Raw genomic sequence first — 25,963 nt, forward strand, 5'->3', positions numbered from 1 at the left:
TTATTTACTTGAGAGAGAGTGAGAGCAAGAGTGAGAAAGAATGAGAGAGAGAGAAGCAGACTCCCTGTTGAGCAAGGAGCCCAATGCGGGGCTCGATCCCAGAACCCTGAGATCATGACCTGAGCTGAAGGCAGGTGGTTAACCGACTGAGCCACCCAGGTGCCCCAAAAATAAAATCTTAAAAAAAAGAACTATAAATTATACAATTTTTCATTTATGTATAAAAAAAGAAGTTTGCATGGCATTTAATTCTGATTTAATTTTTATGAAATAAACCCTACAAAGATTTCTCAAAGAAATTTGAAGGTACTCAAACTATATCTGTTTTTCATTATAAGTGAGAGATTCTCAAGTATAAAAAAATCATTAAACCAAGGCTACACATTGCACATCGCCATCATATTTAAGTACTATTTGGAAGACCATGATACCATATGTATGAATCTGATTTAGTTTCATAGGTTCTTATCTAACGATATTTATTTTCTGCTTTCCTAACATTTTTCTTTCTTTATCTCTAGATGAAAATTAATGAGCAATTTAGGACATGATGTAAATCTAGAATTTATTGATCACATATTCAGAGATACCTACAGAATGAATCTGTAGGATGGAAGTTCCACATGGCATTTGTCTAGAGTGAGATTATTTTAGGTTGTGCCTTGACTTCTGAATGTGAAACTTGATACAATTACCATAAACTAAGACAGATTGTTACAAATGAAGATACTCCAACACAAAGACTTGTAGGATTTTGTTTAGATTGTCAATGGTTGTTTCATCCAAATTTTCTTCATTGTCATCCATGGTGTGCCAGACTTCAGGGAAAGGAGATGGGATCAGATGCAAAACTGGAACACCTAATAAGAAAGAACCAATTTGTAATTAAGTGCTTATTTCCAGTAAGTAAATTAGAAAGTTATCATTCTTCAAGCACAAGTCTGAGTACCAAGTAAGGAGCTCCATAACATGTAAAGACGGCTGATAATTCATCACTTTCTGTGTACTTCACTTGTATCTTACCCTTTTACTCCATTCATTCATTAAACAAATGTCAATTAATTCAGTAAATAATTATGAAGTGCCTACTACATACCAGTCGCTATTCTAGAAGTTGAGATTTCATCAGTGAAAAGGTGAAGCCCTGCTCAGACAGAGCTTACATTCCAGTAAAGAAAGAAACAAGTAAACAAATACTCTAAAAAGTAATTTTAGAGAATGATAAGGGTTCTAAAGAATAATAAAACAAGGTAAGGGAATAGAGAATGAGGGGCAGACAGCTGGACCAAGAAAGATGTCTTTAAAGTCAGGGAAGGCCACTTTGAGAATCTCACATTTAGTTAGCGACATGCAACAAAGGAGAAAGCAGGCTGTGCAAAGATCTGGGGATGAGCATTCCAGGCAACAGTACTAGTAAGTGCAAAGGTCCTGAGGTAGGAGTGTGCTTGGCCTGCTTGAGGAACAGGAGGAGGACAATGTAGCTGGATCAGAGCAGTAATTGGAGAGAAAGGCAGGAGGAGATGTTGGAGAAGAACAGAGTCAGAAAAAGGAGGCTTTTGTAGGTCACGATAAAGACTTTGGGTCTTATTCTATGTGATGGCAAGCCACTGGAGCTTTAAAACAGGGAAGAAACATATATATTTTTAAGGTTTTATTTCTTTATTTGTCACAGAGGGAGGAAGGCTGAGAAAGAGAGAGAGCACAGCAGGGGGAGAGGCAGGCAAAGGGAGAAAGGAGCCCAATGCAGGACTGGATCCCTGGACCCTGGGATCATGCCCCAAGCCAAAGGCAGACCTTAACAGACTGAGCCACCCAGGCATCTGGAAGAAACATAATTTGATTTACATTTTTAAAAGATAACTCTAGCTCCTATGTAAAGAATAGGGAAGCAACAGCAAAAGCTAGAGACCAATTGGGAGGTTACTACAAGAGCCCTTGAGTTGATTTAGACTTCCACCATTGACATCAAGGGTATTGCTTCCCTATTAAGTAAAAAACACCAGAGTTACGCGAAGTGTAAGAATATAATCTTACTCTATGAATGGGAAGGCAAGGTCAGTGGAATATGAGTTTTATGAGTATTCTGGAATGGGGGTGGGGACTTAAGGATTTAGAATGGCTTTCATGAAAAAATAGAGATGATTAGTGGATGATTTAATCTAGCAAGTAATTAAATGTAATGGCTCCTCACCCTTCTAGATTGTTGCAGATACACAAAATACAATAAATATACAATAAGTAAAAAACGCATATGTGCACACACATATACATCCACACATGCACACACATTACCTCTTCTTAAAAATGGAATATGGTCATCCTGAATCACACCTCCGTAATCATAATTCTGGAAATACCACCTCTCTGAGGAGTGATCCTTGAGCAAACCTAATTTGTAGAGTTCGCGTTCTGCAGATGACAATCAGACAGTAGATGATTATCGATTCTTATCTGAACAATCCTCAGAATGCGGAAGGAATTTGAAATCTCAGCACATGTGGCCATCACTTCTTAAACAATATGCAGCAGTGAGCCCAAGTACAAACCTGACAATAGCGTCTGGGCTGAACTTGGGGACGTACATTTTGGAGTCGTTCCAAGGAGAGAAGAAGTGCTCTAGCTTTACAGGCGAGAACCTCCGTAGAGGTAGACACTCAGCAGGACAGCGGAGAGACGGAGAATGAGAAAAACACAGGAAAGGGTGGGGGGAGGGACACAGGTTTGCCTGAGCCTCAGGTAAAAGTTTCTCTTATAATACTCTAGATTTGAATTTGGGCAAATTCTTAATTCACGGCAAAAGTTATGACTTGAGATGGTAGTGTTTTTCCCTGCTGCTTAGAAGAAACACAATTCTATCCCATTCCAGGAAGTTTGTGTAGCTACGAAGGAATTCCTAGCCTGAAGTTCTTGCCTCAAAAACAGTCCTTCTGGCCTGGATTTCATCATTTATCATTTATCATTAAATATTTATCTCATTTTCATCTCTCCCTGATGCCAATTGGCTGCGTGTGTGTGTGTGTGTGTGTGTGTGTGTGTGTGTGTGTGTTTCATGGGATAGGAAGGAGTAGTGGAAGTATGAAGGGAAGAAGTTATTCTCTTTTCCTTTTCCAAGCCTCACATCTCTCTCTTGAGCCACAGATACTTTGATTCTTTGCCTGGCCTGGCTTGACCTTGTCTAGACTAGTCTACCGTCATTTAACTGACACGACACTGTCCTTTAAATGACTTTTGAAGGAGCTTGGCTTTCTCTTGCATTCTGATCTCTTACTTCCTTATAAAATCGAGATGGTTCTAGATTTAAAGGAAAATCATGTCTGAACAAGGTAGGAAATAGAAGATGACAAAGACAGAGGTAAAAAAAAGAATGAAAAATTAAAGAATGCCTTTTGGTATCATAAGGACCGTAACAGTCATCATTAGCCAGCATGCTTTTCTGACCGGAGTTTTCCCTAGACATGCATTCCGTACGCTGCAAACAGGACTCTGAGAAAATATTTTCAGATCATTGCTAGGGATATGCAAATATTAAATGTAGCATTGTATGTTTCTAGTTCCAAATGCAGTCTCATGCAGGGAAATAAAGTGGGCCTACTGAAAAAGATAAATAGGAACAATAAACTAATCAGTAAAGCAAGAAAAAAAGCCAGCAAAGTATATTTTCAAATCATATATTTAAGTCATAAATTTTGAACTTCATTTTTTCTTTCTTTTTTTGTTATAAATTTTGAATTTTAACAATGTAGCATTTGTCCATAAGAAGGAACTAAGTTGACACTTCAGTGACAGTGGTGCTTACCAATTGCTTCCAGTCTATCAAACCATCTGGCAGTTTTGGGGAAAAAATTGGGAAACGTTGGGTTGGGAGCTCCAATTAAATCCAATAAGACCAATAAATCCTAAGAGAGAAAAAAAATTGTTTAATCCTGTCACCAAAACACGTTTCATATTCATCAATGGAAAAAACAATCAGTCAAAACTAACCACATTTTAACAATTGAGAATAATCCAGGGATCTGTGTAAATGAACAAAAGATTTAATAACATTGTAAACTGATTATTTTGAAGAACTTTTAAAAATCTGGCTTATGCAATGTAGACAAATGGCAAAGCGTAGATTTTTTTGTGTCTGTATCCTCAAAAGGATATCACTAAGGATAAATTAGAAAGAGGACACTTAGATAATATTTTATAGATTAAACAAGAATACATTTACTTTTATTTTCAGATGGGATTCCAAGTCTCTCTGATCGTCTATTCCATTCTAATTAGTCCTTATATCCTTGGTCTGTAAATGTTACAGCTGTCTGCAGGAAAGTACTTGGGTAGTAACTATTTATTCCTCAAAGCAGCATATAGGAAAAATTTCTTAACTAAGAGCTCTGTGACCTACTGTCTCTGGATCTCCGTTTCCTTTTCCATCAAACCAGAAGCTCAGACTTGCTGGTTTTTAAAGGCTCCTGCTGATGACAAGCCTATATAATTACTCCAGTGTTTCTTGTTTGAGCCATAAAACATCAGCAGGCTTGAGGACTCCCTGAAGACTAGCTCCCACATTAAGAACTCCCGATTTATATAAATAGATCCTGACACATAGTAGATAAATATCTGCAGAGTCTCTGATTCTCACGACATAATACCTCTTAACTCATGAATGATGATTAAATGCATTCATTGGGGGAAAATAAGTTTGTTTGAAATAAGACTGTATTTACAAGGTTGAATAAGTTACATTTTTTTCTGGGAAGAAATGGTCTTAACCATCACTACGATTCATGGATTTGGACTGATAAATAAACTTGTTCCTCCTTCTGATCAACCCGGTCTCTCCTCCTCTGAATGCTTTTTAGCCACTTGGGCAAAGGATTGAATGAAGTGCCAACCATCTTCCCTGTCCCATTATGAGCTGCCAACAGACAACAGGGTGGAGAGAATGCCAGCCTGATGTGTTAGAGCCACAGAGGACACTTAATGTGGCCATTTGGACTCACGGTGTGAAGGTGATATGGAAGGGAAAGGGATGCGTGGAGGGGGTGAGGAATAGGCTTTCAGTTCACAGGTAGGGTGAGGGCAGGGATGGATGAAGGCACAGGGAAGAATGAAGTATCAAGGGTAGCGTGAGGTTCCAGGCTGGCGTTAGTGAGGATGTAAGACTGCATGAAGGAAAGAAAAACAGAGTAGGGAGAGAATTCAAAGGTGAGGTGAGGGACTAGGGATCGGGTGTTGGCCCAGAAATGGGAATTAAAATGGAGCCATGCATTGCGCCCATTACTTGATAATAAGAGCAGGGTTTTAAGGCAGCATCAAAAAAAAAAAAAAAGTTTCCATCACCATGGCAACAATATTAGACCAAAACACAACCGACACAATGTCACATACACACTGGGAATCATTATAACACTTTGAGGCCACCAAGGAAATTCTTCACTCCCATCCCCTACACCTTGTCTCACTCGCGCTCCAGTTCCCAAGACCCCAAGAGCCTCCTCAGGCTTTGTAGAGATCTCAAGGGGTTTGCTCTCACCATCTCTATACGGAACTAGGGAATGCACTCCCATTGGACCGAACTGGATCTGATGTTTTCTTAATCTGATTGTTTTACAGCATTTTAATTAAGCTCAGTCAAACATAACTTCTAACCCAGGATCATTCTTTTTAGCTCTGGGATTCCTCAAAAGCCCAATGCCTGCCAAGGAATGTTCTATAGTAAACACTCTGCTCCAAGAATGCCTTGGCATTTTTAGGTCTTTAATTGGCTTTAGCGTTGGTTTCCTTTGGGGCAGAACCTGCAGCTGTAGCACCATGAGAATTCCCCAGACTAACCATGCCGTGCAGCTGGTTGGTGTCTTTCGCTCCAGGTGGGTGCGGGGTCGATACCATCTTGGGAGCCAAGTGCCGAGACCCATACAGAGAATCACGAAGGGACCAGTGAAGCAAAGCCTCTTCCCCATCAAAGAAAATTAGCTGCAGTGAGAGGTCTGGCTTGGAGTCTGGAATATTCTGGTAAAAAGAACAGTAAAAAGATAGAAAAAACGCTGTGAGGATTAAAAAAAAAAAAAACAGCATGGTTTCCTATAAACCCGGCAAAAAGACAGGTCATAAAGAAAAGGAAGATATTAAAGCAACTGAAAATTGTCAAAATGGATTTTGTACCACTTTACCTTCAAAAATCAGCCCACTTCCCACGGTCTTCACCCATGTAAATTTCACTTTCCCCCACTCCCTCTGAATACAGAAGTCTTATATGTTTTCTTATTCCTCAGAGAAATTTGAAACTGTGGAACTGTCATGGTAGACAAGGTCACACACCACCCAGTTTCCTTCCAGAAGGGTGTGTTGCTCCTGCCACCAGGAGAGCTGTCCTCAGGTCTTCAGCTGATAGTCCTTCTAGGGACTGCCTCAGCCATGGGGGTGTCCTATGTCCAATGACCGATCTAAGCAGGTCCTGCGGGCTCAGCAGGGCCACTCCACCTCCAGAGCTCCCCAGGGTTGGCTGAGCCTGTTGTTGAACCTGCATGGCAGATTGACTTCTCTGCCTAATCCCATTTCTCCTCCCTCCCTGCTGCCAGGGCCACTCCCTAAGAAAGGACCTACATGCTAAGCTCCACGGCAGAGTGCATCCCAGGGGATGAAACCTGAAACAACTGCAAATCCTCCTTACTTCCCATCTTATTTGAGTCTGTAATTTTTTCACCGAATCTAGGTTCAAGGATCTGCCTTAGGAATGCATCAGGGACTCAAAGAATAGTAATTACAACCGCTCCTTTGAAGGAGACTACACATCAGTTGGGTTAGGAAAGATAAAACAGATATGTGAGCAGGACAAAGTGTGCCAAGGGTCACAGAAGCGACATAAAACTTTTCTGGGAATTGGATAGAATGAGAGGTCAAATCCTTGGGGTGTCAAGGAAGACGTTATGAGTCAATATTTGAGCAGAACTTAGAAGGGCTAGTAGGATTCTGATCGATCTTGTACTTTTCACTGTCACCTCTCACTTTTCACATGAGTCCTTCTGGTACCGTACCCCCCCACAGCCCTCCAACCCCACTGGAATCCGTGATCTATTGAATCCTTCACCTGTTCACAGTCCTTCAACCCCACAAAGTCCTTCAATCCATATTCAAGCTTAAATTCAACAATCATTCTAACCACTCCCTTGCATACAAGCTCCACTCCCTGGCCTCTCTCCGGCTTGGTCAAACTCATGTGGCAAAACTCTAACCTGTAGACCAACTCTCTGCCTACTTTATGCCTGCATGCAGCCAAACCTGCCTGGAGAAAAACATACAACTATTTCTCCCCCTACCTCAGCACAGTACTGGGGATATGCTCCCAGCAGTCCGAACTGAGTCTGAGATCTCCCTAATCTGCTCTGCATATCATGACTTGTCTTATCTCTCTAAGGATATTTATTTACTTATTTATTTTTTTAATCTCTCAGGATATTTACAACAGTGGACCTCAGGTTATCTCCTGCTCCTTGTGCTCTATTTCCTCTGAGTTCATTTTTCAATTCATACTGTTTTACTCCCTTTCTTTCATGCTGGAGATTGTCCTCAAATGTCTGCTCATCCTTCGTGTTCATTCATATTAAAAAGTAAGGTACTAGGGGCGCCTGGGTGGCACAGTTGGAGCGTCCGACTCTTGACTTCAGCTCAGGTCATAATCTCAATGTTGTGGGATGGAGCCCCATGTTGGGCTTCATGCTCCGCAGGGAGTCTGCTTGAAGTTCTCTCCCTCTGCCCCTCTCCCCACCACTCTCTAAAAATAAATAAATAAATAAATAGATTAAAAAAAAAAAAAAAAGAAAGAATAAGGTACTAAAACACTGATTAGAGACACAGGTTGGTTGGCTTCACTTCAGGGCAATCTGGTGCCCAGCTGCTGTTTCCATCGACATATCCCAGTGCTCCTTGTGCCGACTTACAAACGCTCCCCCCACCCCAGCCTCACTTGTACCTCCCTCACTATCTCCACCAATCCCTGAGCCACTCCAGGATTTTGTCAGGGGATCACTGACTTCTCCATTTCCTCCTGGCTCTGGGGAATATGACTTCTCTCTACTCAGATATGTCATTTGCCCTTTCTACATTTACCTTCTTTCTTCATACTGTGGTTCCCATTAACACATGTTCCCTAGTTTCTTCAAAGATGGAATTTTCCTGATTGTTTTAGGGTGATCTCCTAAGATGGAAAGAAATGTCTTTATCATCTGAAAGCTAAGTTATCTTTGTATGCTCATCATTGCAGTTGTTTTAATATCACTCCTTAATGAGACCACAAGAAAAGGATAATTTATTACACTTTGAGTCTCTCCCTTACTCCTGACAGCATTAAGCACAGGATGTGTTTGTCTGTACAATATATACATATTCAGGGTTTAATAACTACTAAGTAATTAAACAGATTTTCTCATCGGCAAAAGGTGTAAGGTACATACTTCGGTGGAGACATGCTAAGTTTCCAGTTGATAAAGGGCCTTGACTCTTTCCAAAGTCCTAGCTCCAAATCAAACTGCATAATAATGAAACACCAGAGCAGAATAAGATTGCCTGGGACCGGAGACATTCCGCTCATGCCACGGCAGAAGCAAAAGCAGGTAGCTTTCATACCATGTAGGCTTAAAAGTTCAGGAGCCTCGCTGAAATGTCATCAGCTGAATGACTCCAGTGCTCAGTGCAATGGTTTACTTTCTGTTCCAATCATTAAGATAAGAGTAGACTGTGTGGACAATGATCCCGAGTCCCGTGAGGCACCTTGCTCTCTTTGTTTCTTTTCAGGATTAGCAGGAAAATAACTGTGGTCCTCAATTTCTGGTAACTCAGTCTTAGAGCTGGGAAAATCTGTGCAGCCTGATTTGTGAAGGTCTTTCACTTCTTCACGGTACTGTGATCAATGCCTCAGTGCCAATGTCAACATAGTAAGTGAATTATCTGCGCTCTTTCCCCACCCAAGGCTAATGCCGCAATGATAAGGTATAAAAACCCACCCCAAACTCAGGGGCTTGCCTGGGCCCTCCTGGGTCTGTAGGTCAGCTGGGGGACAACTGATCCAGGCTGGGTTTGGTTGGAGGAGCTCTGCCTCGCCGTGACGTCATAAAGGTTGACTCTGCCCCACATGTCTGATCTGCCCCCGGGGACCGGAGGGCCAGCCAGGGTGTGCCCCTTATGGCAAAGACACGAGAGAGCAAGCCCCATTACACAAGCACATCTCCAGTCTCTGTCTCTGTCACATCTACTAGCAACCCGTTGGCCAAGACAATCAAACAAGTCCAGAGTCAAGGAATGAGAACCTACAACCTGCTACACTGGGAAGGCAAAAGATGGGAATGTCTAACTGTAATCTTACCCTGGAGGGTTGCACAGAGTTGGAGCAATAGTCCCGTCTGTTCTCCTGTCCTCTCCCATGTCACATTCCACTACCACCTACCTAATCCACGACAGCTGAAGAACTTCAAACAGCGCCTTAATACAAGTTTAGTTAAAGTACGACGGGAAGAATGAATCTGATACTCCACATTTCAATTCAAACTAGTCCTTTTTTTTTTTTTAATTGTCCACATCACTGCTACTTCTCTGAGAAAGGATAATGAAGAGAATGTGTGTGTATTTCTTGAATGGGGATGTCCAACCAACAGCTCATTCCGCCCTTTCTGTTTCTAGTCACTAAAAGCAGGTATGAACTACTTAGAAAAAGGGAAAGGAGATCACCCAGAGAAAACACACCCACTATACAGACTATGCCTTTCACTTAATGTCCTTATGCTAGAATGCAAACATGAAAAATTAAACTTTAATATCAGCTTCTGAATTCTCTCACACAATTGCTAGGGAAAGGTACTAGTTAAAAGCAGAGCAGAGGATGGGACAAAGACATTATAGAAAGTTCAAGAAACAAAACAAAACAAAACAAAAACAGTGAAAAGGATATGGAGAGGTTACAAACAATTCTCGCTTTCTTCAAATTCAGCATATCCAGCAAAAATAGATCAAATATCTCTATTACTTCCATTACAAGATAAACCTTTTACTTCTTTACCCCCATTGTAGCAAAGGCTGGCCCCTTCATTAAGCTCTGAGGGGAAAAAAAGGTATTTGTTGCCTGCAAACCAAGTTTTTTGTGTTTGCTTTGTTGTGTTTACTTGGTTATGAGTGATATCTGAACAAAATGTCTTCATCTAACTTAGCACTTCTTTCCAATATACCCTTAAGCACAGAGACTGAAATAACATCTGAGAGTCCCAGAAGTACTTTGTGCCGAGAACATAACAAAAGCTCTGCTATGCTACATAAAATTGAGCCGAGATTCACAGATAATAACAATGCATTTCTGCTCCATGCTTTTCATCTTGATATGTCTGAATTACCCACTCTCAGCACCACTTTGCAGCACCCCCCTCCCCCAACTCAAGAGCCACATCTCTCAGATTAGAAGGTTGTGAAGTTTCAGCGCTACATAAACAAGAAGAAAAAACATGCTTCTCATACATACGCCTGTACCAACTGTCCGCCTGCTTCATTTTTTGCAAAGAAACGTTGCATTTCATTTAATATGTATGCAAAATTAAGCAATCCAGTGCCAATGAATAAATTCACTGTCGTGTATCATAGTGTAATCTTCCAACTAATATTCATTCAACCTCTCATCATTTTGCAACAAATTAGTACAAAGTGTCCTGAAAGTCTACATTTCTAAATGGCCTTCTTACTCCCCCCAAGGATTCTAGAATTCACCCTGAGATCTTCTAATGTGTTTTATCCCAAGAATCTATGAGATGGAAACAAATACCTCCAAGGAAAGGAGTTGCTTGTCTAAGGCACGGGCAAGTTCCAACATCATCGCGCATGGCACGGCTGAATCAGTGGCTCCCACAAACACCCTGTTGTCCCAAGGGTGAAAATACTTGGAGTCGTAGTGACAGGCGAGGACCAAGTGTCGTTTAGCACTGGGGTTGAGGGTGCTGATGATATTTGAGAAAGACCGGTACCCATAGGGTGTCTGACTCAAGAAGGTGTCTACTTCCAAGACCCAGTTGGCTTGAAGTCTCTGAATTCTCTGCATGATGTGCTGATCAAAAGAAAAATCAAAATTTCAGATCTGGATAGTTTCCATTGGTTAACTATATAAATAAATAAAAATATATATATATATAATTTTTTTTAAATTTTATGTGATACCTTTCAAGTTAAAAATGCAATACATGATTATGGAATTAATAGCAAGGATGATTAAAGAAAAACCTATCCCTCTCCCTTAATCGTCCCCCTACAAAGCAATCCCAATCAGTTGTTAGTATTAACCAATGTTAATAGTCTGACGTATATCTTTCTTTTTTTTTTAAGATTTTATTTGTTTATTTGAGAGAGAGAGAGAGTGTGTGTGTGTGTGTGATCATGAGCAGGAAGGGAGAAGCAGAGGGAGAGGGAGAAGCAGGCTCCCCACTGAGCAGGGAGCCAAACATGGGCTCATCCAAAGACCCTGAAACCATGACCTGAGCCTAAGGCAGATGCTTAACCAACTGAGCCACCCAGGTGCCCATTAGTCTGATGTATATCTTTCCACACCATTCTTATTGTTTATATGAACATATACTAGCACGCAAACACGTCATTTGTGAAGGGGCACATGGTTTTTTGGGAATAGAGCCTACATTACACATTATTCTGCCCCGTGCTGTTCCCATTGAACAATATAGCAGGGTCATTTCTACATGTCAGGAGACAGAGATCCAGTTCAGTATGTATTAAAGTCCACTTTTAATATTTCTAGGAGTCTAAGAAGGCATTTTGAGAAGTCAGATATACCAAGGTCCTACAGGTCTCAACTCCTACCCTAAGCTCTTTAAAGGCAAAAACGGCAAATGGTAGCTCTTTTTGTCCCAAGTGCATAGCATGTGCTCCAAGTTCAGCAAATACTTCAAATGTAACAGACGTGAACAAAAGATACTGATGGTATAATGAAGTCCTGTAGCAAGGGGATGGTTGGGGGATATTTGAGGTCCTGCCCACTTTAAGAATCAATAAGCAACTCTGAACCATAATGACATATCAAGTGGTTTTCCTTTGGCAGCCAAGGTAGATTTAAACCCCACTACAAATGGTAAAAATAAAAAGGAATCTATTCTCGCATCTCTCCTGGTCACCTGGGAACTTATGAACAACACAGGGACTGTTAGGTTGCAGATGGAAAAGAAGCACTGCTTCTGAGCCTGGCGGTGTCTTCCAAAGAGTCTAGAATGCATGGTGTGAGGAGCTACGGTGAGTTCACTGCTGTTCCCTCTATCCCTTCCCACCTCCATTTTCCCTTCACCTCACTTTTCTCAGTAGGTTTCATTTATTTTATTTTATGTTGAAATATTGTATAAGTCTTTGTAAGTTTGCCTTAAAGGATTGGTTTAAAACATCAAACGGCAAACTAACCATCGCCAGAACTGGCAATTTGTTCCACAATTAACATCCAGTAGGGATGGACTTTCAGGTGATAAACAAATAACTCGTAATAACTGGAAAAGAATGGAAGGTTTTTGTCTTTTTTTGGGGGGGGGTTCCCCGCAAGGAAATACAAGATTTTCTAGCCTAGCCAACTCCTGTGTGGCCTGTTGTAACTAATGTGACATGACACAGAGGCAAAGGCTTTGGAAAAACTGTGGCAGGAAGCTTCCAGGAAAATAACTAAACCAGAGACAGTACAGTGATTCTCCACTCAATCCTGCAAAAGCCAAATAAACAAACAGTCCCCTGATTCTCACTCCCTGCTTTCAGTGGTAAGGGACTTTGGCCACAAGAGTATGTGTATGCAGTCCCTTACCTTTCTGATTTCAAGTTTACAAGTTCTCTTCTCAAGTAACAAAAAGAAAATGTTTCTAAACCTTTTTGAAATTATCATTCACATCTCATTTGCTTTGTTTTCACCCACAATTCTCGCTCACACTAGGCTATCACTAAATACGGGCTGATTATAACTAATAAGTCAGTCTCCGTGAGAAAATACAAAAGCAGATGATATGAAACATAGGTAGATTGAATAGAGAGAAATCACTGTGCACCTCAGATAAGCTTTCCACAGAATATGAAAATAAGTTATTCCCAGACTTTGAGGGAAAAAAATCTTTTCCATAAAAGGGGTCATCTTAAAAAAAAAAAAAAGGCATATATTCCAGAACATCTGGTATCCAGATGAGGAACTACTCCAAAATCAATAGCAGCCTGTATGCTTACAAAAATGAATTGAGATTTAAAAAATATATATATCTGTTAGCTTGTTCAGCAAAGGTCTCCCACACAAACTCATTTCTCTACTCCCAAACAGGTCATGGACGTAATTTCTGATACCTTACGTTGACAGTAAAATCCACAAAAGCATCAGCAAATGCCCCCAGAAGAGTTCTCCCTGAAGCAACTTTTTTTTTATTCAGCATAAATATTTTTTAATTATCTTAGCAACAAATTTCTTTATAAACAATCAGATTGGCTCCATAATCTAATTAGGTCACCAATATCCCTTGCTGTGCTTTTGGCTTTCAGGCTTAGTCTGCAAGTTCCCACTGCAATTCTGTAGTGTGGGATCCCCAGAATTACTGTTCTGCTCACTAGAACGCCCTAAGCAGGGGGTGCTTCCTGAAGCCAGGTAGCAAGAACTCGGGCCCCCCAGGAGTGCAAATTGCAGTTTAGGATATAGACTATACTTTGGATTATTCTTGATTTATTTTGTGGAGTGAGGAAGGGAGAAAAAGAGAGAGAGATGGTTAGATAGAGACAGAGAGAGATGCAGACAGAGATAGACAAACATTGCATAGAGCCAAAAAGGATACAAAGATAAAGGTAGAGACAAGGAGAGAAACAGAGAGTGAGAGAGGAATAGAGGGAAAGATAGACATAAATAGGACATCCTACTTCTGGTAGGGGGGAAGTCTGGGGATCTTAGGTTAGCATTAGTGAATAACACTGGGTCTAATTTAATTTCACTTAAATTCCCATTCCCGGGTTCCAAGAAACAATGATGGTAGTAGACAGGTTTGTTCGTTTGGAGGAAGTAGATTTTACAGTATTTGCACCAAGTCTACACACAGATCATTGTCAGGGTGCTGAACCCGGACACCGGGGACTTCAGGGTACCTATATCTTCTTGGACGGTCCACATATTAGTCTCTTGGGCTCCACATTGAGCGCTCTCCCCCCAAGACCCTTCACCCAGGGATATCCATACTTTCAGCTAAAGAAGCCCAGTTTCAGCTTCTCAGATGTACTGTTCATCTACATGGGATTTTAACCCTGAGGTTTCTTGCTTGCCTCTTTTAGGCAAAGTTTCTGGCTTGCTCCTTAGTGAGATTTGATCATTCTGATTTTTAAACCATTTTTTTATTCCCATCTCAGAGAGAAGTCACTGAAATACCCCAAACTTTCACACTTTCAAACTATTTATTTTACAAATAAAGTCTCTCCAAAAAAAATATATTCCAGAAATCCAATAGGCATCTTAAGGCTCATTGATCAGAGACAGTAAAAATGGAAACTCCGGAGGGCACCTGGGTGGCTCAGTTGGTTAAGCATCCGACTCCTGATTTCAGCTCAGGTCATGATCTCAGGGTTGTAAGATCGAGGCCCTGCATTGGGCTCTACACTCAGCGTGAAGTCTGCTTGGGCTTCTCTCTTTCCTTTCCCTTTGCCCCCACCCTCTTAAAAAAATGGAGACTATAGGACATTGTTCCTGTATTATTCTCTGAAAAAGAATCTATCACAAAGCATATCTTTACTGATAACGGCAAAGGTCAACTCAATAACCAATGTTATAACAAGTCCATGTATCTTTAGATTTGAAAGTCTTCTCTAGTTATAACCCTGAAACTCTGTAAATAATAAAACATCTAATCCAGGGCTCAAAAAGGTCTCAGGAAAAAAGTAGATTTTTCACCATTCTTGTTTGAACTTAGTTCTGAGTGACAGGTACTAATCCTCGTCAAATTGAGTCTGTTAGCGTAACTCCCTCATCATAACCTAAACGTCAAGTACCTCATCTTCTAAAGCAGAAACATTTCATCTTCCACAGCGTAGGGGACAGCTCTCTAAAAATTTATGGTGATTTTCTTCTCAAAAAAATTATAAAATTGAATCTCTTAAGTGACATTTCTATCATTATCATCCCGTTCGGATTACTGCCACATCAGCTAGAAGGTGCATAAGCAGCCCAGCAAACAGGTCCCAGCACATTCCAAAATACTGTCGATAAACTTCTCATTTGCTCCACCCCATATGGCATGGAAAGTGTCGTGGGTTCAGTCATTTTCATGTATTTTTTAATCACAACAGTGTCTATGTGTATTATTTATGCTACGTATTTTGTCAAAAGCTATATACAGATCCAAATAGCAATATTTGTTGAGTTTATGGATTTCTAAAGCCTGCAGGCAAGGACCCTCAGGTCTGAAGTATTCCTATGTGTTTCTGGGTATATACAGCCTTCTGATCAAATGGCATGGGGAAATGAAGAAAGTTGAATTGAACGAGTGAATCTATAAACCTAATTTTTTTTTCTAATGAGAAACTGAGGATTTTGGAAAGCTCCACTAAGTAACCTGAGCTTGGTTTAAGAAAATGCTCAGGTGGGGGGGCGCCTGGGTGGCTCAGTCGTTAAGCGTCTGCCTTCGGGTCAGGGTGCGATCCTGGCATTCTGGGATCGAGCCCCGCATTGGGCTCCTCCGCTGGGAGCCTGCTTCTTCCTCTCCCACTCCCCCTGCTTGTGGTCCCTCTCTCACTGTCTGTCTCTATCTCTGTCAAATAAATAAATAAAAATCTTTTTAAAAAAAGATGCTGGGGAGATGAGGCCCAGGGAATATCATTGAAATGAATGGCTGGTGTCTCACTCTCCAATGCAGGCAAGAGAAGATCCAGAGCTGGAGATTGTGAACACAGACTCCAGAGCTGGTTCCTCCCAGCCACTGCTCTTAGTGATAGGATCAAGAAGTCAAGCAGATCTAGATCCAAATTCTGGTCTCATCACCCCTATGTGTATAACCCTGAACAAGTGAACTCATATACCTAAATCTCAGGCCTTTTCAATCTGTAGCACTAGGATAATGCTAGTACCCACATTGTTGTGGCAGCATTGTTGTGAGGACTGAATGAGAAAATCCATGCAAAGAACTCCATAAAATGCCTGACAAAAAAAATCCCAGTGCTCCATGAAAGTCAGCCACCATCATTATTATTCCTCACTCTGCCTAAAGGTGAGAAAGAACTAAGGTGCTCTTTGGGTCTCCACTGTCTAATTCCTTGGGAGAAACAGGTGCCGGTGGTTGGAAGACAAGAACCTAGTGGAGCAACAGACAATGGCTATCTGGGCTAGATGCGAGAGGCAGGAGCCTTGTACTGGGCACAAAGGATGAGCCTAACAGCTGTGTTGCTGGGCCTTGCAGGTGTCACTCTAGCACAGAAGTGGGGTGCCGAGGTCTTGTGCCTGGAGAGTTAGGCAGGTGGAGTACAATCAGAGGAGGATTTGAGGGGCCAGTCCCACCCCATTCTTTCTCGAGCTGCCCCTTGAAATGACGCTATTTGGCAAAAAGCAGTCATCCAGAGGTGGGATATCAGATCACTTAGGAAGACTGGCACTAAGGAGGCAGGGACATTTAAGGTCTAGCCCAGCTATGGTTTAATTTACCCTCTAGAGCAGTGCCTTTCCAACTGCAGTGGTAAAAATCAGTGGATCTTGAAATCAGTTTACTGGGTCATGACCCACATTAAAAAACAAAATAAAACAAAACAACTAGCACAGTAGAATCAACAATATCGAGTATCGCAGGAAAGAAGAGTGTGGATTTTTTTTCATGAGACTTTTGTGTCATTTAAATCTATTTTTATATCTGTGTGTATAAAACGTAATTTTAAAAATTTTTTTTACTTTTTTTTTTTCCAACATGGGTCAGAATCAGAAGTGTCAGAAGCACCACACTGGTACAAGTAGCTTATTACTGATCTCTCCTTTCCCTCCAGGAAGAATACAATTTCCCAAGAGGAATGAAGGCCTGCTAGGACAGTAACTCACCCTTGGCCCAGAATTGTCAAGCAAGGACCACCTAGGGCTGTTGACCGTGGGAGGGCCTTAGGGTCCAAGAAAACATGGTTGGGTGCCTGGGGGTGTATTACAGAAATGACCAGGAGTTGAATACTTGTACGCTATCTCCTACTGTACCCCGAAAGAGATTGCATGCATAAATTGATTTAGATTACCCTGTATCACTCCAATCAGAACAGACATTCACTCTCAGTTGTTCGGTTGTCCGGGTCGCTTATTTTGGTGAATGAGAAGATGAGATGACAGATCTGAATATCAGACAACTCAGAACTTGGGACATGATGGTATCTCTCATGTGAAAGCAAAGTGTTCAACAACCTTTAAGTGTGGGGGCTGCCTCCTCACCTGGCGGGCAGCATAGCTTCCAGGGGATCCCGGGTATCGCTCTATCAGCAACGGTCGCAAGTCGTTTTCCCACATTGCGGAAATATTGGTGCCTTCTGCAACTTGTCGAAGAGATGATGAGTTCAAAATGGCTGGTTGGTGATAATACTGAGGATTGAAAAACATTATTTAACTGGCTATCATTTCATAAAATGGTCAAGATTTAACCCTGAGTCATTCGCCGTAGAGAACCGTTTCCTTTGAACCTCCAACTAAAGAGATAGCTCTATGTCATAAAGCAAATTAAACTATTCAACTCTAAAATGGGCCCCTCAGATCTAGAAAGTCACACTATTTCGGGCGCTTATTTTAAAAACAAAATGAATGTAATGCGTTGAACCTGAGAATTAATATTTGGCACTTCCTGTGTAACTTTGAAGGATTTTACTACAAGCGCTTTGTAAAACTAAGATTTAAAATATCAATTATTGATCTCCTATTCTTAAGAAAACCCCACATTTACAAAACTGCAGCCAACAGAACAATTATACTTTGTAGCACAACAGCTTTATAAAGGGCAATGCAGCATTACAGAGGAAACACAGTCTTAGAGTCAGAGAAGTTGAATTCAGAGCTTCTGGCTGTCGCTTATAGGTTGTATGACTTTGGGTAGGTCCCTTAACTTCTCATTCCCCTCAAAAAAAAAAACTAATAAAGGAATTTGAGCTACATCTTCACTGTCCAATATGGTAGCCACTAGCCACATACGACTAGTAAGCTCTTGAAATGTAGCTAGTTGAATTGAGATGGGCTTTAACTGTAATATTCACGTTACTTCTCAAAGACTTTGAACAAGAAAAAAATGAAAAAATATCCCATTAGTAAGTTTTACGGTGATTACATATTCCCATTTCATATATTGAGTTACATAAAACATATTATTAAAAGTCATTTCACCTATTGATTTTTACTTTTTTAATGTAGCTACTAGAAAACCTAAAATTACATATGTGCTTCTCATCATATATTTGTATTGGACAGCTCTAAACTAGATATTGTTGAAATTCCTTTCAGCCAGAGTTTGGTGATTCTATAACCCATTAACTAGTACACTTTTTATCTTCAGTTAAAATTATTTAAAAATTCTATTAACTTTCACACTCTTTAGAATATTTACCTATTAGCCGAGTTAACCTTAACTTAAAGAGCTAAATAAACATAAAAAGCAAACTTGTATTTTGGATATGACTTTATACATGCTTTTTAAAAAAAAAAAAGATTTTATTTATTTATTTGACAGAGATAGAGACAGCCAGCGAGAGAGGGAACACAAGTAGGGGGAGTGGGAGAGGAAGAAGCAGGCTCATAGCGGAGGAGCCTGACGTGGGGCTCAATCCCAGAACACCGGATCACGCCCTGAGCCGAAGGCAGACGCTTAAAGACTGCGTCACCCAGGCACCCCTATACATGCTTTTTTTGTGATGAATCATTCATTCATTGCATGTTTATCAGGTACTTAGTGCTGGAAGGGGTTACTCTTCCCACAGGGAAGTGTGCGATTGATCCGCTGATTTCTTCCCTAAGGGGAATGATGAAGGTAAAGTAAGGATAGAAAATTCTTTGGAATGCAAAACAGAAGCTGAAGGAGCCTCATCTGCTTTACAGCTCTTCCTGGCACCAGCGTTGGCTGACTGTATCTCAGTTGTCACATAGGTATTTTCACTCCATGTGGCTAGTGAGAAACTGTGGAATTAAAGAATGCTAATTGCCAAGTGACTTACACTCATCTACACTTCGCTATATCTCGACATTACTCTCTGGGGTGGTCATGCAAAGAGCATGTGGGTTCAGACACACATCCTCAACTCATCCCCCCACCACTCACTAGCTGTAACTCCGACGGGTTACTTAACCTCATTAAGCCTCAATTACCTCATCTGTAAAATGGAGGCAATAACACATACTTCCTAGAGGAATTATAATTAAGTGAGATAATATATGTAAGCTGTCATAGTAAACATTCAACAAGTTTTCATTCTGTTACCTTCTATCAAACACAAAAGAGGTAAAAAATTTAGAGCTCGAAAGACAATTTAGAGATGATCTAATCCAGCCTCCCCGACTGATGTCAATGGAAACTGAGGTTCGTAGAGACAAGATGATTTTCCTAAGGTCGTACGAGAGCTCCACATAAGTCCATGAAAATATCTGGGTTCCATGGATTCCCCAGTCCCATGCCTTTCTGTTCTGCCTCCCTGTCTCTCTGCCTCATTACCCTGGAGGTAACCCCAATGTGGATGCTGTGCCCAAACGTCTTCAGGTTTGTCTTTGTTACAGATAATATACTTTAAATATATTTCCTGGATAAATTCATCACTGCAGCCTTTAAATTCCTTGGTACTTGCAGGATCTCAGTCCTTAAGTTAGCTTTCAAACAGCACTTTGAGAAGAAAGCTGACACTAACAGACAAAACAACAGAAATGTGAAAAGGACAAAGAAGGAACTGGAGGCAGAAATGGGATGATGTCTGTGGTTAATTACTACTTAAGCAGACCTACAGAGCCTGCCTGGTCTTTCCTGCTGCCTCGCTGCCCCCAGGCAGGGCCACTTGCTACGGTGCACCATGCTTCAGTCTTCCTGGCCTCCTTCCAGATCCCAAAGCTCCGGGAGACTGCCCTGTCATGGCGTTTGCACCTGCTGTGACTTCCGGCTTGCAGGCTTTTTCCTCCCTCTTCACCCAACTCTCCTGCTTACTCAGGTTATGACTTGGAGACCACTTTCCTGTGTGTTGACTTGTTGAACATCTGATTTCATACAGGGTGTCCGCTCCACAGGGGCAACGACTGTCTTTATAGCCTAGTCCCTCCCACAGCCACAGGGCGCCCCGGGTGTCCTGAGTACTCAGTCAATATTGGGTGTGGTCATCAAATAAGGAATTGACAGATGAACTGTCTCTCTAAAATTGTCTTCACCAAGCCTGTGTCTATATAGTAATAAAGTAAAATGAGCATTAAAAATATAAAATCAGGGGCGCCTGGGTGGCACAGCGGTTAAGCGTCTGCCTTCGGCTCAGGGCGTGATCCCGGCGTTGTGGGATCGAGCCCCACATCGGGCTCCTCTGCTATGAGCCTGCTTCTTCCTCTCCCACTCCCCCTGCTTGTGTTCCCTCTCTCACTGGCTGTCTCTATCTCTGTCGAATAAATAAATAAAATCTTTAAAAAATATATATATAAAATCAGTTAAATGTACAAGCAATTATAAAAATGGGAGAAATGAGAAGCTACTTGCTGCAAAGGGCTAGAAAGGGCTGTGATTCAATTTTGGTGTCTTTGCTATCTTTTAATTTCTCACCTCAATGCCTGTGATGCCGTAGGGTTGGTTAGGCCCAAGGCAATCTCTGTAAACACCGAGAACTGCTGTGTCGGGAAGGCTGTCTGACCGGTGACTCCTTTTCTGTTTAGTGTCCATTACTCCACCCCAGAGCCTACCTGGTCACTGTGGATGAGGTCCTCCACTGCATGTCCATGGTGGGAGGAAACTGAGCTCTTATTTAAATGGGCAATTTATGGCAATGTATGAAAGAGTTCTTAAGAGATTTAAGAAAAAGCAGGAACAAGATAAATAACCCTCCAGCATTGCTAGCTGCAACAGATACCATAGGTGAAATATAGTTGAGAAATAGCACCAAAAAGTGCTTGATGGACGAACGAAGGGTAAGCGGACCAGACAGGCCCATTGATTGATGTTCCTCGATACCCAGAATTACATGTGTTGTTTCTCAATCTCCTGGGCTCAGCCATTTAATTAACATGCTTCAGTAAAGACCCCTCCCCTCCCTTCCTCCCTGGAAGGAAAGATAACTCCTGTGAAACTATACAAATAAAAGCTTCCCAGTCAGTGAAGGACAGACAAGGGGAAACAAGCACACTCCGTTAATGATTTAAGCCCTCCTAGTCATTAAAGCCTTGTACAGAAAGCACTGGACTCTTCCAAACAAAATGATGCCCATTCAGCTTTCATGGAGGCTCACTCTCAGAACTCAATGAATATAAAAATCTATGTGGAGATAAGAGGAAGAAGTGAGGGGAGAAACCTGGAAAGAAAGTGTGGGCTGAACACGAGGAAAGTAAATGAGGCAAAAACAGTGTGGAGCCCAGTGTTAAATGCAAACCCCAAGTTAGTCTAGGCTTATTTCAGTTAAAGGCACATAGACAGGTTGCTTTGGCACAGGCATTCTCAGACGAACGAGTCTCTATTACAGCCCCTGCCTTGTCTTTTCAGCCAGGCAGAAAGGACAATAAGTCTGCTTTGGGTGACAAGAATCTTTCAGCTAAAAAAGTGTGAACCAGATATCCTGAAACTTCTCCTCTAGGCTAATCATGTGGTGCCAGAGGGCCAAAGAGGGGTTTAATTACGTAATTTGTAGAGTTGGCCCCACTTGCAGGGGGATTTGAGGTCCCAAGCCATTGAATTAAAGGGAGATCATTATAGAAGCCCAGCGATTTCAATTCCAGTTCTCATCCCATATGAGTGTCTCCCAGACAGCACTCAGATTAACTCCTGTGTCTACCAGTAGATTCAACCCAGCCAGTATTTACAGAAATCCTTCCCGTGTGTCCAATGCCTCTGACATGACAAATGCAGGTGTGGAAAAGTTGAGAACTGAGTAAGATAAAGTTCTGTCTTCTTTCAATGCAAGAAGCCCTCTACCTAAAAGAAAAGCAATGTAGGCTTTAAACCAACAACTCAAGAGTCAAATCTCAGGTCCCTGACTTACCAGCTGTGACTAGGCAAGGCTTAACGATCTGTAAGGATGTCACAGTACTTATTTGCCAGGTGGTGGGAGCTCAAAGATGGCAGACTTCGTCCTTTCCCCCCCTGCCAATACCCAGCCTACCACTGACCTCCCTGTGCCTGCCTCGGAGTCTCCATTGTTATTTCCCTAAGAATTGTGGTGGGTAAAGGGGTGAATGGCTAAGGACTTTTAAGCCATGGAAGAGGGGAACCCTAAAAACCTTCAGAATCTGTGTAGTTCCGGAAGCAGCACAATGTGAAGTGCTGAAGACAGCAGACCAGCCTGCCGGAGACGATCCCGGAGATGGACCCCTAGCGGAGCCCAACCCTCCCGTATATGGTTCCTCTGTTCAAAACATCTGCCCCTCCACATCCAATATGACTTGAAATGTTAGCCTTTGTTATAGTAAAGGAAAATTCTACTAATTCAAATACATCGGTTCCCAACTTTGTGACAGAGCAAGTTTGGAAACAACCTAAATACCCAACAGTAAAAGGATAGTTAAATTATAGAATATGAATGATTTTGTAATCAAGTGACACTTTCAATGAATATTATTGGTTCAAGGAAATACTCATACTTTTAAGTGACGTAGTAAAACATAAAACCATATATGCAGCATAATCTCTAGTATGAAATAAGTATTTGTGTGTGTTATTTTAAAAAATAAACAATTAGTCTTGATTGAGCATTTACCATAGGGCAGCTTGGTGCTAAGTGCTTTACATGGATAGCTCGATTCTCATAAAAACCTACAAGATTGGTATAATTGTCCATTTCTATAAATAAAAATACACACCATATACACATATGTGTATGTGTGTGCATAAAAATATGATATATATATGTATTTGTAAAAATATTTGTAAAAAATATGCAAACTTCCTAGCAGTCATCAGTCTTTCACACTTAAGAGAGGACTGATTTAATGAGATTCTTTTTAACAACCAGTTGACAAGGTTGTACCAAAGGAATGGATCTGTACCAAAGAAACAGGGCTGGGGATCAAGGATGGGACAGGATTCCAGAGAAGTAGTTGGGAATAAGCTCAACCCCAGGACAATAACCTTTAAGCTCCAAGAAGGAGATCAGGAAAGGGAAGAAAAGAGAGGGAAGGTTCCAGATACAAACTACCTATTTTGGAATTCTATTTAGGGTCCACTCTGACCCAGAAAAAGGGAAGTAAGCTCTTCCTCTGGCCCCCCAACCCTCCCACCAGCCCCATCCTCCTTCACTACTGAACACTGTTCCCTACACCATCAGCCAGGACTCATTTACTTCGGAGAAGAGAGTGGTAGAGGACAGAGGAAAGTTCTTCAGTTTCACTGGTGTAGGAGTGGTCAGATGTCCTCACCTGTAAATTGGGAGCAAATCTCCCCTCCCCCCAGGGGCACTGTGAGGTTCAAGTGAGATGATTATATATAAGAGCCCTGGTGCCCAGATGCCAATGCCTCTAAATATACACCTGCAGGCCCGCCTGAGAATCTAACCATTTATAATAACCGCTTCTATGGGAAAATGTCTGCAGCTTTCAAATAACCAAATCACCACGTCACAGTCTCTGAACTCAACCATCAAGCAGTTTTTAGGTACGAGATGCCACTGAAGGAGACACACCTTTATTTCAAAGCAAAGGAAATGGATTTCAGAACCAATGTTTTCTTTACTAAACCTCACCTTTTGGCAGACCAGCGTACCTCAGTGATTAAAATAGTTACATGCCATATATAGCAGGAAGGCGTGTATTTTAGTAGGGACCAATTCATTTCCCAGGTTGCAAACTGTACCGGCCACCTGCAGAACTTTATGTAGGCCTCCAGAATAAGGGAGGAGGGGACCAGAAATTAGCAATTGTCAGGGCTGATTTTGCCATTTGCTTCATTTGCTTACCACATTTGAAAGCATCCAGTTTCCTAGTAGAACAGTGATTAGAAGCTTCTTAAAATAAACATAATAAGGGATTCATGCTTTAAAAGACTTTTCTCAAAGTTGAATTCTCAGGAGTTCAAAATGTGTTCAGAATCCAACACCTTCTGCCATCTACAAATACATCTTGCCTACAATTGATTCCTAAGGAACAGCTCATTCAAACAGTTCCCATCTCACTTATTCACCCATTTAGATGAATCAAAAAGACACATTTGATATGGCTCCATATTCTGGTTATTAATGCTCCCTTCCCAATTTCTGGTTAGGAGGGTACTGGGGGTGAAGTGAAGAAGGAAAGGGTTTAAGTATGGGACTCAGTGTCCCTTAAAGGACATTACTCCTACTGAACGCCCATGGAGAGTTTTTCTTCTAATGCAATTATTCTTGAGTTGCCTGCCCACACCCTCTCCAGGGTCCTTGTGGCTGGTGGTCTCCACGTGTAAGTGGGGGCACGTTGTGGTGTCTAAACGGTGAAGCCAAGGAAACATAACACAGAGAACTGAAGTGGGCCATTCATATACACATGTGGGTGGCTGCGTGCAAGTCCGCATGTGACCCAGACAGGGCCTGTGCATTCACTGGTGTGCCCTGTTTTCACGACGTGTGAGGAAATACAAGCATACCGCAAGCATTTAAAAAATCTGATCCACAACACTGTCAAAGTTTATAACTCTTTACTGCTTTTCTTAGTATTTTTTAAAGCATACCATTTTACTCCAACACCATTAATGTATGCGTAATCCCCTAGCACTGTCATGATTTCAAAACTGTTACACAAGAAAAAGAAATGACTTTGGACCTATTTACTTCACACAAAGGAAACTTGCATCGTAAGTTCCTTATATGAATTTCCACCTACAACCAGATACATCGCCCTGACAACTGCACGGATTCTCTTTTGAGAAAAAACCAAATATTTTAAAGTGAAGCTGGTGTCCAGTTAGAGCTGCTGCGCTTAAAAACCTAAAATAAACGGTAACACACATCTGTCCAGAGACTGCAGGGAAACTCCAAGGTCCCAAGGGCGTCCGCGGATGCAGCGGTGGGGGAGCGGTGGGCACACCCCCCGGCGCGGCGGGCACCCCCGTGGCCGCCGAGCGCCGCGACCGCCCGCCTGCGGGGTCCCGAGTGGGCGGCGGCGCGGCGAAGCGCCCTCACCTCGCCGCTCGGCCGCCGCCGGCTAGACACACTTCCTGTGCCTATCGGTACCCGCATCAGACCGCAGCCGAGGAGAGGCTGGTGACATCACTCTGCTCCCGTGGCGTCTCCAGAGCAGCCCCGGGGCCAGTGAGGCACCCCGACGAGGACGCAGAGCCCCGATTCCTCCGGGTGCCCTTTGCGGGCACGGCTGCCTGGGCCGGCGACCGCGGCTCTACCCGCCTCCCACCCTGCCAAGGTGGGGTCTCCCGGCCCCGGGTCCCCGCGCGCCGCACCAGCCGCCCAGGTACAGTCACGCAGCGGCAGCCGCTCACCTTTTCCTGGATCCAGTCCACGGAGCCTCGGTATCTGACCCCCCGGGCCGCCAGAGGCAGCGCGGCCACCAGTAGCAGCAGGTGGAGGGTGTCCTTGACACGCCGGTCCCCGCCGCCTGCCATCTCCGAGGCTGTCTGGGCGCCTGCTGCCCTGGCCGCCGGCGGTCACGAGCCCGGGAACGCGCGTCCTTCGCCGTCCCCCTTCTCCACCCTTGGGTCGACTGCGCCCGCCTCCCCATCGCCTCGCGGTCCCCTCCCCACCGCGCTGCGCTGGCGGAGGACGCAGCTCTCCTCCCCCCATCCCCGACCTTTGCAACCCCGGAGCTGGGCTGTCCTGGGAGGCAGAAGCTTCCGAATCCAGGGAACGCAGCCGGCAG

General features: G+C 42.5%; 1 protein-coding gene across 1 annotated transcript; it reads right to left on the reverse strand.

The window, feature by feature from the left end:
- Nucleotides 1-546: 546 nt before the first annotated feature.
- Nucleotides 547-25,829, reverse strand: QPCT (glutaminyl-peptide cyclotransferase). The gene is made up of 7 exons (XM_034659653.1): nucleotides 25,587-25,829; nucleotides 17,411-17,557; nucleotides 10,787-11,065; nucleotides 5,821-5,997; nucleotides 3,797-3,896; nucleotides 2,293-2,409; nucleotides 547-860 (listed from the first exon to the last, which is right to left on the reverse strand). Exons 1-7 carry the CDS (start codon nucleotides 25,707-25,709, stop codon nucleotides 715-717), a joined length of 1,089 nt encoding a protein of 362 aa, XP_034515544.1. The 5' UTR covers nucleotides 25,710-25,829; the 3' UTR covers nucleotides 547-714.
- Between the last annotated feature and the right edge of the window lie 134 nt (nucleotides 25,830-25,963).

The sequence above is a fragment of the Ailuropoda melanoleuca genome, chromosome 4, assembly GCF_002007445.2.
Source record: "Ailuropoda melanoleuca isolate Jingjing chromosome 4, ASM200744v2, whole genome shotgun sequence".
Classification (NCBI taxonomy): Eukaryota; Metazoa; Chordata; class Mammalia; order Carnivora; family Ursidae; genus Ailuropoda; species Ailuropoda melanoleuca.

Coding starts and splice junctions, on each gene's coding strand:
- QPCT (XM_034659653.1), bottom strand. CDS start 25,709: ATGGCAGGCGGCGGGGACCGGCGTGTCAAGGACACCCTCCACCTGCTG. Junction 5,998..10,786: donor AGCAACTCCTTTCCTTGGAG/GTATTTGTTTCC, acceptor TCTTTTTACCAG/AATATTCCAGACTCCAAGCC. Junction 3,897..5,820: donor CCAACCAGCTGCACGGCATG/GTTAGTCTGGGG, acceptor TTTCTCTCTTAG/GATTTATTGGTCTTATTGGA.